Below are 12849 nucleotides of genomic sequence, written 5' to 3' on the forward strand. Positions count from 1 at the left end.
GCTATTTATTATTATTAATTAATAATAATAGTTATTAGTAGTAGTATAATAGTTATTATTATCATGATCAATATTATTATTAATATTATAATTTATTATTATTACAATTGGGTCTGCGGTAAATATACGTGTCTCTGCAAAAAACACGTGAGATAAAAACTTCCGTTCAATTGCAACAAGCAAGGAACACGAGTCGTATGCTCTAGCTAGCATAAAAGCAAAACAAACGGCTAAATTTTGTAGCCTACTTTTCATACATAGGCGACATAATATTAAACTGAAATAACCTACAATGATGGTTAAGTCAAAGAAGAATTGACGAAACATGACCGTGCCTACGACAACACAAGTAATGGCTAACAAAACGCGATACCGTGTTTCACATGTTCATTACAAGGCAAAAAGGGTCAAAGGTAAAACCACTTCAAATGTTGAATCAATAAAAAATATAGCTCTCATGAAGACGGAACTCAGATTCCGGGCATTCTTCAAAGAAACGCGGCGCCGTGCTACCTCCAACCTCCCGCGACAGCTCCGGTCCTCGGTGACGCTGTACAACTGCTGTGCCAACGCGGGCTGTACAGCGTCCGTTCCTCGCACTCTGTTCTCGGATCAGTATACACCTTTTATTTAACGGTTTGATTTACGGTTATGGGGTTATTAACGCTGATCTAGGATCGGCTATTGGGAACAGCGAGTAGCCGGATCCCGATGCAGCAGCAACACAGCATTGTGCTTCGCATCTTGACTTCCCTCTCCTCTGTCGACGCCAGGGGAGAAAATCTCGCGTTGTTGGCCGTTTTTTTTGTTGTTGCTCTCTCTCCACCTCCACCACCACCACCACCCCTCCTCCCTCCCTTTCTGTTTCTCTATCTCTTTTCCTCTCTGAGTGCATGAAACCCGGAGCGCATGAGATCTCCTCCCGAAACCTGAGCGCGCAGTCACCGAAACGAGAGGCGATACACCCCGCACAACATGGCTACAATCGTAACCTCGACCAGGTTCACAGACGAATATCAGCTCTACGAAGAGCTCGGAAAGTAAGCGATAAAGACGTTATATTTGATACCTTTACTTAATGCTTTGTATCTCACTGTGCCTGCCTAGTTGGATGTTGACAGGACAGGGTTTTTTTTTTGCTTGTCAAAAACAGACAGGGCAGCCAGCAAGCCAATGTGGCTGATTGCATCGACTGTTGTTAATCCAGTTGTAGCTTTAGATATCTACAGCCTAAACAATCTGGACTGTATTCGTGTGCTTCTGTAGGGTACATGGTTGTAGTTTAGCTAGCTAGTAGTGGCATGATGATCTTGCATGGAAACGACTTATTTATTTATTTTTGTCGTGGGGGAGATATTGCTGCTAGTCATTGTTACCTTTTATCCGCTATACGTCAATGCTTTTCTGTAAGGAGCCCCTCTCAGACTCAGTTTAACAACGCGTTGGCCTTTCAGTCTCCTTCATTGATCCGTACCGGAGACTGTTCTTTCAATGCTTGTATTTTGATAAGCGCCACGCAGTTAAGAATTGCTTGCTGCAGACTTGTGTAAAGAAACTGCCGTCGAACTGCGTATCATTGCCAATACTCAACGGGGAAATGTGTCTTATTTGCGTTAAGATCATTCATAATTTGCTACGCGGACCGGGAACTGGCAAAATGTACAGGGCTTTGTAACACCATCCCAAGTTTATGGCGAGCCACGTATTTTGCACATGCGGCGTGCATTTGGGCGGCTGTTTTTTTTTGTTTTTTTTTTTAAATGGAATGCTTAGTGTTAGTTGCGGATTTCCTAGGGATTGGCCTGAAAGATAACCAGTTTTCATACTGTATGTGGATGTGGCACACGCGATAGAATGAGCCTTCACGACGCTTCCTGTTCTGTTTAGCCTTGTTGTCTTTCCGTTACCAGCACGCCAATTATAATCTGCTTCTCTCGTACCCCGTTTCTCGTGCTTTGGTCCTAATGATGCGAGCTCATTCTCCTTCCGTCGCCCACAATCCATCGATGTAGAAATATGGCCAATATTCTGCGACTAAATGTGTTTCTCTGCCAACCTTTACTCGTTACTGGCAATTTAGGTGCATGCTGCAATGTTTACTATTTGGAAAATATCCCCCCCCCCCCCATATCCCTGTCAGTTCAGGACGGTGTTCTTCTTTGTGTACCTCGTCAGTGTGTCTGCGTCGGCGCGCACTCAAAAATATCCCTTATACGTTTTGTACAAAGTATATTGGCATTGTGTTTTTATTGTTGTGATAATGGATTGGTGTGGCTTGCTAATTGTGATTTAATTCTTCGCATTTTCTTCCCAACACAGGGGTGCCTTTTCAGTGGTCCGGAGATGCGTTAAAAAATCGACCGGTCAGGAATATGCTGCTAAAATTATTAACACAAAAAAACTTTCAGCAAGAGGTAAGACACGTTTTTTATTGTACCTTATGTGCTAAAGTCGAAATAAGAAATGCGTTTGTTGATGGATTTTGGAAAGAGTGAAAGGCTTTTTGTGTACATGCAGGTTGATACTTATATTGCCAGTCACAATTTTAAAAAGACGCGTTTTTGCATTCTCTTCTTTTTTGTTTGCTTACTATGTATGGTATTGAATTAACGCTCACTGGAAATATTGTAGGTCATAGTGTTGCCATCGCTTGTCTTATAATGCTCAGAGGATATGCACGCGTTGTCCAAGCCACAGGCATTTCCAAAGAAGCTGCAGTTACCGCTTCTTGTACCTAGGATTCGTCCGTTCTTGCTTTGTAAGGCTAACGTTATATTTGCTTCCAGGAGCCAGCCTCTTGTAGTCTTGCCGCGTATTATGTGCTGTGTCATGCTGCCGAGAACGGTTTCTGTGCAGTCGTAGAACCACGCGTCCTCTGTTCTGTGGGTAAAATGGAGATGCCGGTGTGGTTTATAGTAAGATGTCTTTCATAGCATTGCGCCTTTGCGTGTCACTGGTTTAGCGATTTAAACCAGCATTGCATTCGATTTTTTTCTACACTTCCCTTGCTACTACCGCTTGATTTTTTCTGTCAGAATTACGCGTCATTAGTGGAGAAGGAACCGCGTAGGCTACGCAACGTCATCATACATGGCTGTGCAGTCAGGGTTATGGTAGCATTTCATTATAAGACCCCTCAGTGTTTAATTTGCATTTTATAGTACGTAGGAAATATAATTTGCGTTTGAAAATGATTATGTCTTACTGGAGCAGCAGCAGTAGCATTTCTCTACTGGCCTGCTGACCATAGCAGTGTCTTTTCCTCTGACACACACACGCACACGCACGCCCGCACGCACACAGGCACGCACACAGCTAAGCCCGAGATGTCGTTCTGTTTACTCTTTGCTCAAGCTCACAGCAGCCAAGCATGCTGCTCGGTAGAAAGACGGAGTCCGTGCGGTTTGGTTAACGCGTTTCTAACAGTGTTTGCATTCGTCTTCCGGCTGTTAAAAGAGAGAGAGAGAGTAGAGAGGTGTCAGAAGCCATGCGAAAGCCCCGTCGTTTGAAACGCTGAAGGAAACGCTTGGACAGCCAGCATCTGATCCTTAACATTAAATTTAGGCAACTTATTGGCTGCGTCATCACCAATTGTTGGAAGGGATATTAGGCCCGGATACTCGTGAACCCTCTTTGGGCTGTCAGAAGCGCTAAGGTGTGCGTAATTGGCGCGCGCATGTTAAAACCGTGCGGAGCCAGACGCGTGGCAGCTGCGGGGCATGCATTTCAAACTCCGGAGTCCTGTTTCCACTCCCCCCCCCCCCCCCCCGCTTTCTGTCCAAACCCCTGCCCCGGGACGTCACCTGTCCAGCAGAGGCTCTGCTCGGCGGGGCGAAGTGGTGGGACGTGGTTTTGGTTCGAGATGCACTCCAGTGTCGATATCATCCCGTCTAATTAAATACGGCGCGGAGGGATATGTGAGACCAGGCCCCCAGATAAACAAAAGCCCTGGATCTGTTTCTGGAAAGTGGACACTGCATGTAATCCGTCGATGGGGAGGGATTGAGAGCAGGGCAATTTCCAGTGCCCTCTAAAATTATTGGCACCCTCGATGAAGATGAGCACAGAAAAAGGAAGCCTGTATAAAGTAAACACCACAGGCAATCATGAGCTGTATTCTGTGCTCAATACAATGGGGGAAATTATGTTGTTTTATACTAATATCATTCATCTGGGGAATTTTGTTTTTTGTAAGTAATAATTTTATTTCCTAAAAAGTTTGGTGTCAAAATAGTTGCCAGTCCTGTTTTTTGCAGTGTGTGCACTATCCCTTTGCAAGGATAACACCACTGAGTCACAGTTCTGCTGTCCCTGAGGGAAGCTGGCTACAGACAAATCTTTCCACAAGACCGTGATCCCAAATATAACTCAGATATATATATATATATACAATCGCACAATAGCTGTTTGGTAATGGCCAACCTGGTCTCCAGGCATCAATCTCATACAAAACATTTAAGAGAGAGAGAGATGAGGGCCATAGCCAATCAGATATAATATACCCTAATGCCAGTCATCACTTTGCACTTCAGCCTATAAGCTGTGTTCCTGTGTATCTCCATTTTTTAAATTATTAAAATTATATTGACAAGCTGTGCAGCATTTATGGGCGAGTTAATTCAAATATAGCGCGCAAATCGCCCTCTGTCATTACACAAAGAGCAAAGGATATTTGTGTGTACATTACAATTTCATTATCTATTTATTAAACTCCAGTCCAATTTTAAATGATCAAATCAACAAGAACGATTAATTATTGTCATGTATTGACTGTTGGATGTACTGGAAAAATAGACATGCCTATACGCTAGTTGTTAGCAGTAAGGTGGCTACCTTTCTCTGCGGCCAACATTCATTACTGGTACGGTACTGAAACAAACTCCTGAGCTTTGGTCTCTTAATGTGTTTATTCAGCACTTTAAATGCCAGTTTAAATACTGGTCAGTAGTTGCTCTGCAGTGGCACACTTGGTCTGTATTCTCTCATTTAGCCCTGCTGCTCCTTCAAGTGCAGGAGCGTGTGGGTGGAGCCATAGCGTATTTCCTTTATTGAAGCAAACCTGTAGTTTATGTCTGGGGCGTTCTGGGAAATGTAGTTTTGTAGATAAAATGGTATCGTTTTCTGCCAATAGTGAATTGACTGAGGTAGTCAGTAGCTAATTGTAAAATAACTAATAACTGTAAAGCAATTGTCATGAGTCGATAATATGAATGTTAATTTTCAATATGTGTAGCAAAAACTTGTGTAGTCAAGCAGTGAAGTACGGAAAGATAGAGACTGTTGTAAGACACTTCATTCAATACCTGTGATTTGTCGCAAGGGTGCCGGTGTAGAATAGTAATGAGAGAAGTTTCCTTCTGACTAGACCACACTGCTGATTTTAATATTTTTTTCAATTTAAATGGGAAAATGGAAATGTATACTTGAGTACAGCAATGTTTTCAGACATGTGCTGAATGGCTGAAAGCAAAAAAAGTGTTGAATGTATTTTGATGAAGTGCAGTTTAACTTCCCGTACAACCACATGCCTGAACCTCATTTATTTTTTATTACAAATGAAACTTGAGCGGAAACAAGCCGACGTTCATGTGGCGAATAATTATTTTCCGTATTAACCGCGGCTGTGCAATTATCTGTGACATCACTCCCCTCTGTTACCAAGGTGATGGATAGTATCCGTCGTTGGCATTGGCTGGCTCCGTAGTCGACGTCTGCTCTGGCCAATTTGATGACGGAGGAGGAGACAGTCGAGCGGCGTTGGCGATGTCCCCCTTTTGAAGTCCCGTAATTGTTTTGAACTTCGTGTCTTCGTGCCTCTGAAAAGTGCAGTGTGTCTTTTTTCTTTTTTACAGTACGGGGTCTCCTCGTTCCGTCAGCACAAAAGGACGAGTGTTTTTCCCTCCGCGTCTCCGGCTCGCTGGCGCGCTCACCTGCTACGCAGCGCTCTGACGAGGCCGCTGTGGCCTTGTCGTGTTTGGGACGGGCGCTGCCCTGCGGTTGGCTGGCTGTGTTCGGGCGGACGCCGCGCTTTTGGTCCAGCGGGGTCAAGCGTTGGCGTCGGCGGCCGGCGCAAACTGAGAAGCGTTGGGCCCGGCGTTCCGTTTCCATGGGGATCGCCCGCCCGCCCGCCCGCCGTGGCGTCCCGCGGCCTTGTTTTTGGAAGCGAGGGTCCCCTTCGATGGCCCACCGGCACACAAGAATAAATAAATAAAATTTATTTTAAAAGTTCCTGAAAAAAACAACAGGTAATTAGATCTGCACAGTTTGGAGGCTTTGGCAGTGTTCCTTTGAGTAACCAGGCAACTATTCCTTCAAACTATTCATCATTGGCTGGTGCTGGATAAAACACAACGGCTCTATTCATCTGGGGGTGGGGGGACGGGGGGGGACAAGAAAGAACCATCTCCCTTCATCTGCTGGAGCCCATTACCCTGATAGTTACCGCAAGGCTGGGGAATACCAGTGTGCTGTCAGTAAACAGGAGGTTCAATCATTTTTCCTGATTTGTTTTTGCACATATTGGTATCGGTAACATGCGCCACCTTCCTGTTGCCAGTGCAGGTTGCGCTAGAGAAGGAGAGAATTAGGATGTTGCGGTCGGACAAAGGAGGAGCGCGAAGAGCAGGCTTGCGATCTTCCGGCAAAGCTAGTCTTTGTGCTGTTTGTGTTGGCTTCTTTTAGCACGGGATAGGTCTGGCCATGTGGGGCAAGGCCCTGCCGCAGGGAGCTGTTGTGTGTGTGTGTGTGCGTGCATGCTTGTGTGTGCGCACGCCTGTGCGTGTTTGAGTGTGTGAGTGTGTGAGTGTGTGTGTGTGTGTGTGTGCACGTGAGTGAGTGTGTGCATGTGCTTGTGCGTGTGTGTGCGTGTTTGTATATTTGAGTGTGTGTGTGTGTGTGTGTGTTTGCTGTACCTGCCAGTCTGGTGGACTGGGTATGTGGTGTGTGTGTGTGTGTGTTTGCTGTACCTGCCAGTCTGGTGGACTGGGTATGTGGTGTGTGTGTGTATGTTGTATGTGTGTGCACTGTTTGCTGGACCTGCTAGTCTAGTCTGGTGGATTGGGTATGTGGTGTGTGTGTGTGTGTGTGTGTGTGTGTTTGCTGTACCTGCCGGTCTGGTGGACTGGGTATGTGGTGTGTGTGTGTGTGTGTGTGTGTGTGTGTGTGTGTGTTTGCTGTACCTGCCAGTCTGGTGGACCGGGTATGTGGTGTGTGTGTGTGTGTGTGTGTTTGCTGTACCTGCCGGTCTGGTGGACCGGGTATGTGGTGTGTGTGTGTGTGTGTGCGTGTGGTGTGTGTGTGTGTGTGTGTGTGTGTGTGTGCTGTACCTGCCGGTCTGGTGGACTGGGTATGTGGTGTGTGTGTGTGTGTGTGTGTGTGTTTGCTGTACCTGCCGGTCTGGTGGACTGGGTATGTGGTGTGTGTGTGTGTGTGTGTGTTTGCTGTACCTGCCAGTCTGGTGGACTGGGTATGTGGTGTGTGTGTGTGTGTGTGTGTGTGTGTGTGTGTGTGTTTGCTGTACCTGCCAGTCTGGTGCATTAGGTACGTTGTGTGTTCGTGCCTGTTGCCTCCCTGGCCATCTCTGGTTCTGAAGCCTGCTGTAGTCCTCCCCAGCGTGGGCGGAGTCTCCGCTGGCATGGGGCCTCTGCTGATTCGCTGGCGGTCGCCGTGTGCAGTCATTACCATTGAGTGGATAATTGTTTTGTTTTATCCCTCAACGCCACAATGTTCAGCTCTCTCCCTCTACCCCCCTCCCTCCTTTTTCTCTCTCTGCCGCCTCCTCACTCACTCTCTCTCACTCCCTCACTCACTCACTCACTCACTCATTCCCTCACTCCCTCTCTCTCTCACTCCCTCACTCCCTCCCTCTCTCTCTGACTCTCTCCCTTTCTCTCTCTCTCTCTCCCTCACTCCATCTCTCTATCTCTCTCCCCCTCACTCCCTCTCCCTCACTCCCCCGTCTCTCTCTCTCTCTCTCTTACTCCTGTGTTTCACAGCTCTCCTTCATTGTCAGTTGTTTAGGACTCCACATTCTTGGGATGCATTCTCTCTCTGTCCTTTGTGCTCTGTGGGTATTATAAGTGTTTGGGGTGAATCCGCCCCCCTTTCTAAACGCCCCACACAGGACCAGACCCCGGACGGGTTGTTGTGCCAGTTCAGTCTATGAAAAACCCCCGGGATGATAAAACATACCCCTGTGACGCGCGGTCACACACAGCTGATGTGCCGCCATTTTGACCCGTGGTGACTCTATTTTTTACTGTATGGTATTTTGTTTGGGTGGGGCCTGGGCAACCTGTTCTGCCTCTGCCTGAAAGCACCAGTCAGCATTTTCACAGTGATATTGCATAGTGCCCCAGTGACATCACAAAGAGTGATGTCACACATTATGCATTTGGAAACACTTGAGGTGCCAGAACCCAGTATGAGAGCGTGATACAGCCTGATCGCCCCTCCCTCGCATTTCCTAAGCGTCTTGAGTGACAGGCATACCGTCAGGCACCAACCCCTCGCAGGTATGCCGAGGCTGTTATTCGGCTGGGGCGCGGTCGAGCCTTTCTTGTTGTCGGCGAGTGTGGCATGATGTCTAGGACGGCGAAAGCGGGCGCGTTTGGGGGCGGGGCCTGAATAATTGACGGTTCTTGCGGAGGCCCTGGGGCTGCTGGGAGCGGGGTCGGGTCGCCGCGGCGACGGGGACGAGCGGCGTCTGGGACGAGCGGCGGCAGGAGAAGGCCTCTCCCCGGCTGGGCTCGCCGGACATCGCCGGGGCTGCTGGGAGCTGAGCAGGTCGCCGTGGCGATGGGGATGCGCGGCGGCGTGAGAAGGCCTCCCCCCCCCGCTCAGCTCGCCTGTGATTGGTTGGAGGGCTGAGAACACGCCGTTCGGAGTGGTGCATCTTTAATGGGACAAATGCATATCGTCAATATTTAATGACGTGAAGCCGAAGGGTAGAGGAGGAGGAGGAGGAGGAGGAGGAGGACGGGGTGGGATGCCGGGGAAAGATGAGAGAGGAAGAGAGGAGAGGATGGAGGGATGTGGTTTTTGTGAGCCCTTCTGCAGTCAGAAGGACCCACTTCCCCCCCCAGAGATTTCTCATAACTCTCTGTCCCCCTGTTTTCCTGGAGAAGCCCCACCCACCATAGATTCCCACACCCTCCCGACAGCCAACTGCTGAGGGGGTGGGGGGGTGGGGGTGCGTGTTTGGAATGGGGCAGGGGGCACCGCAGAATAGGGATGGCCTGGAGCATGGGCACCTGTTCCTGTGTGGCTGCCACCTTTCCAGGGAGCGAAAGGGGGGATGGTGGGGGTTGGGTAGGGGGGGGGGGCGGTCTCCGCTCTTTCCCTCTGAGTCACGTCAGTCCCAGCTTAGGCCTGCGGTCACCCTGGTCCAGTCACTCTCCTCTCTCATAACGCCCCCGGGCCTTCCTCTGTGTAATTTTCACAAAGGGATAAACTCGCCAGGGTGGCCCAGGTTAGCAGAGTTGTCGATCCCCCCCCATATTGACCCCCGTGCTCCGCATGCAGGGTGATTATACGGCTCAGAATCGCTAAGCACTCCGCCCACGGAACGCACGCACGGAAATGAAGAAGCATTATTGTGTCATCGTTGAAAAGAAGAACACAAATAGGTCATATCCATGGGAGAAATTGTAAATTTCTGTTAATTTCTGTTTGTTTTGAGTTTAAAAAAAAAAAATAAAGGGGGGATGTGGTAATCTGCCCAAATGAACTTATTTGTGTCTTCCTATTTTGGCACAGGAAATGTCTCTTGTACTCTACAGCAGTGGAGATTTTTTGTAAGAAAGTGGCTGTTTTCAGGTGAAGTTCAGCTCGAGAGCTGGTAATGGTTTAAGAGAGTTGAGTCAGCATTTTTATTTCACCTTAGGGGTCTCGGATTGAAGATGAATATTCTTAAATTGGTCTCCGCTTGTCCTCCTAGAATATAGACAGCAGTCATGGCACAAATGGCCCCTAGTTTCCGCTTGCTTCTTTTATCAGAAGTAGTTTACATATTACACGGGTTAAGTCTGCACAAGGTTTTGCTTAAATGGTTTTGCACAGCGTCTCATTTTTAAAAAAGAACAGAAAGAAGCAAGTTGATGGAAACTTGTTTTTTTGTGTGTGTGTGTGTCCTAAGACTGAAAATAAATATGTAAAATGTCCACCCACCTCCTTGGGAGGGGGGGGGGGAGAACAAAAGCTCTGCAATACAGGAACAGAAACCAAGAAGGTCTGAAGAAAACTTGAAGAGTTTTAGAAAGCCGAGAGTATCAAAGAGAGCTGCGATTACTCATCCGGGTAGGTGTGAGTGTGCAGAGATGGATTTTCAAACCTGCTCGTATACGCAACAGAGAAGTATCAGCCGTGAACGAAAGGCTGTTCAGCGAAGGATGAGGGACTTCAGGAGGGTACATTACATTACATTACAGGCATTTAGCAGACGCTCTTATCCAGAGCGACTTACGCAACTTTTTACATAGCATTTTACATTGTATCCATTTATACAGCTGGATATATACATAAGCAATTTCGGTTAAGTACCTTGCTCAAGGGTACAACGGCAGTGCCCTTACCCGGGAATCGAACCTGCGACCTTTCGGTTACAAGCCCAGTTCCTTACCCACTGTGCTACACTCCGAGTACGCCGTATCTTAGGTGCAAACGTGTAATCGTAGATACACTGACTGCGCTGATTGGGGGATCGAACCCGTGACCTAGCCCATAACACCCTTTCTCTGAAATAAATCGACCAGCCCGCTTTGGGACGGCGCGTCCTGCGATACAGATGCTCTCGTGATAAATATATCTCTCGGCGGTGAATTAAAATGGTAACATCTGAAAGGCCATCGTTTCAGTGTCTGCCCGTATTCTATGAAGTGTTTCTGTACCTCGACAATGTATGTGTTTCAGCATATGGCAGCTCATTGCATTTCTGCGCAGGACGTCAGTTTGCCACCCTTGATCAGAGCACCATATCCGTGCACATAAATTGAATATTTCTGTGACATTTCTGGTGAGAGCACACAAGTACACACTGGCACACACTAGCCTTGCACAAATCCTGCCTGCTGTTGGCGTGTAGGCAGTACGGCCAGACCGGCGTATTGAAAATGTAGTGTTGTGTAACTGGACCTGTAAGTGCTTATCGTCGGTTTCTGAGTTGTGGCCGCAATTTAAAAATAAAAAAAAGACACAGTGGTGCGGTTTCTTGAAAAACGATCGCCGTGCGTCTCTTGGCGCCAGTACCAGCTCAGGGCACGAAGATGGCGGCGTGGCGAACGTTTGCGTACGATGCGTTACGGTGAGATTGCATTTCATCGCAGCGCAGTTGTTATTTTCTTTTTTTATTTAGTGGCACTGCTTTTGAAGGCAGAGTTGATCTGATCTCTGGGCTGGGCCTTGTTTTTAACGCAAACCCGACATCATCAGAGGCCTGTGTCCCGCTCTGGGCTCGTTTGGTTTGGTCTGTCCGACGGTTGTGATACCGGTGAGCGCCGAGTTTGTTCATTATCGATCATTTCTGAGTGAGTGCACTTTGCATGCGTGTCTGATATTCTAGCTCACGGTTTGCATATGCACGTCATAATACACCGTTTAGGGTTGCTTATATATATGCGCCTATCTGTCTGGTGTGCCTCTACCTGCGATAAGGTTGCTTTCTTAACCACCGGCCTACACAGGAAAGACAAAGGGAATGCCTCTTCCTTTTCCCCCTACGCGAGGGCGTGCAAAATTTTTTTAAGTGAACTGCGTCATAAAGTGGAAGCTAGTAGTTGTGGTTAAGTGTCATTTGAGATGCACGAACCTTCCCTCCCATTGCGGAACCCTTGACCGGGGCAGCGGTCGGGCGTCACGAACAGCGTGTCGGTTATTTTTCAGTCCTCTGCATGGGGTTCCATGCAAACGGAACGGCTTTTGAATCGCTGGCTTTCCTGGGTCGAGGGGGGGGGACAGACGTCATGTCTCAGTGATGTGCGCGTTTAGACAAATACTGAAATTATCGGACCGTGAATCTCGGTCGGTTCACTGCAAGCCTGAAGCCTTACTCCATTTTCCTAACTAAATGCCAACCCCCCACCCCCCCCCCAGCCCCCCCCCCAGCCCTCCCCCGAAACACATACAACACATGTAACACATGTATACAAGCATGCACAGGGCTTTATACACACAATCACACTGTCGTTGCCATGCACACGTGCCGTGCACATACAACCTCACACACACACACACACACACACACACGCACACTGACACGCATGCATGCACGCATGCACGCAAACATACACACTCAGACATGCGTGAGCCGCAGAGGGAGTTCATAGTCATTTTCCGGTTGCTAATTGAAACGATGCTGAGAGGAGAGCAGGTGTGATGGCACATTGTCGTTCTCCAAAAGCCGCCAGATTCTCCCTGTCTCGATCGCTTCAATCTGTCTTACAGCAGTGCTGAGCAGTCTCAGCCACACCGCCTTCCTTTAGCCAAATGTGTGTGTGCGTGTGTGTGTGTGTGCGTGCGTGTGTGGGTGTGTGTGTGTGCGTGCATGCGTGTGCGTGGGTGTGTGTGTGCTTGCATGGCGTGTGTGCATGTGTGGGTGGTGTGCGTGCCTGTGTGTGTGGTGGTGGTCTGTGTGTGTGGTGTGTGTGTGCGTGCGGTTGTGTTTGTGTGCGGTGGTGTGTGGTGCGTGTGTGTGTGTGTGTGTGCCTGTGTGTGTGTGTTGTGCCTGTGTGTGTGTGTGGGTGGCCTGTGTGGTTGCGTGCTATGTGTGTGTGTGGTGGTGCGTGGTGTGCCTGTGTGTGTGCGTGTGTGTGTGTGTGTGTGGGTGCGTGTGTGTGTGTGTGTGTGTGTGTGTGC

At 48.3% G+C, this 12849-nt stretch overlaps 1 protein-coding gene across 21 annotated transcripts in view; it reads left to right on the plus strand.

Moving 5' to 3' along the window:
• The first annotated feature begins 541 nt into the window (after positions 1-541).
• camk2g2 (calcium/calmodulin-dependent protein kinase (CaM kinase) II gamma 2) overlaps positions 542-12849 on the plus strand; it is an 83770-nt gene continuing 71462 nt past the window's right edge. For 3 of the 21 annotated variants that reach the window (XM_064318177.1, XM_064318179.1, XM_064318182.1), the window contains exons 1-2: positions 557-1040; positions 2320-2414. In XM_064318177.1, the coding sequence (XP_064174247.1) occupies positions 976-1040; positions 2320-2414 (160 nt within the window). In that variant the 5' untranslated portion in view covers positions 557-975. Of the gene's footprint in view, positions 1041-2319; positions 2415-12849 lie in introns of all 21 variants that reach the window. The other 18 variants (XM_064318186.1, XM_064318190.1, XM_064318191.1 and 15 more) reach the window with 14 other exon arrangements.

This window comes from Anguilla rostrata, chromosome 18, assembly GCF_018555375.3.
Source record: "Anguilla rostrata isolate EN2019 chromosome 18, ASM1855537v3, whole genome shotgun sequence".
NCBI classification, from domain to species: domain Eukaryota; kingdom Metazoa; phylum Chordata; class Actinopteri; order Anguilliformes; family Anguillidae; genus Anguilla; species Anguilla rostrata.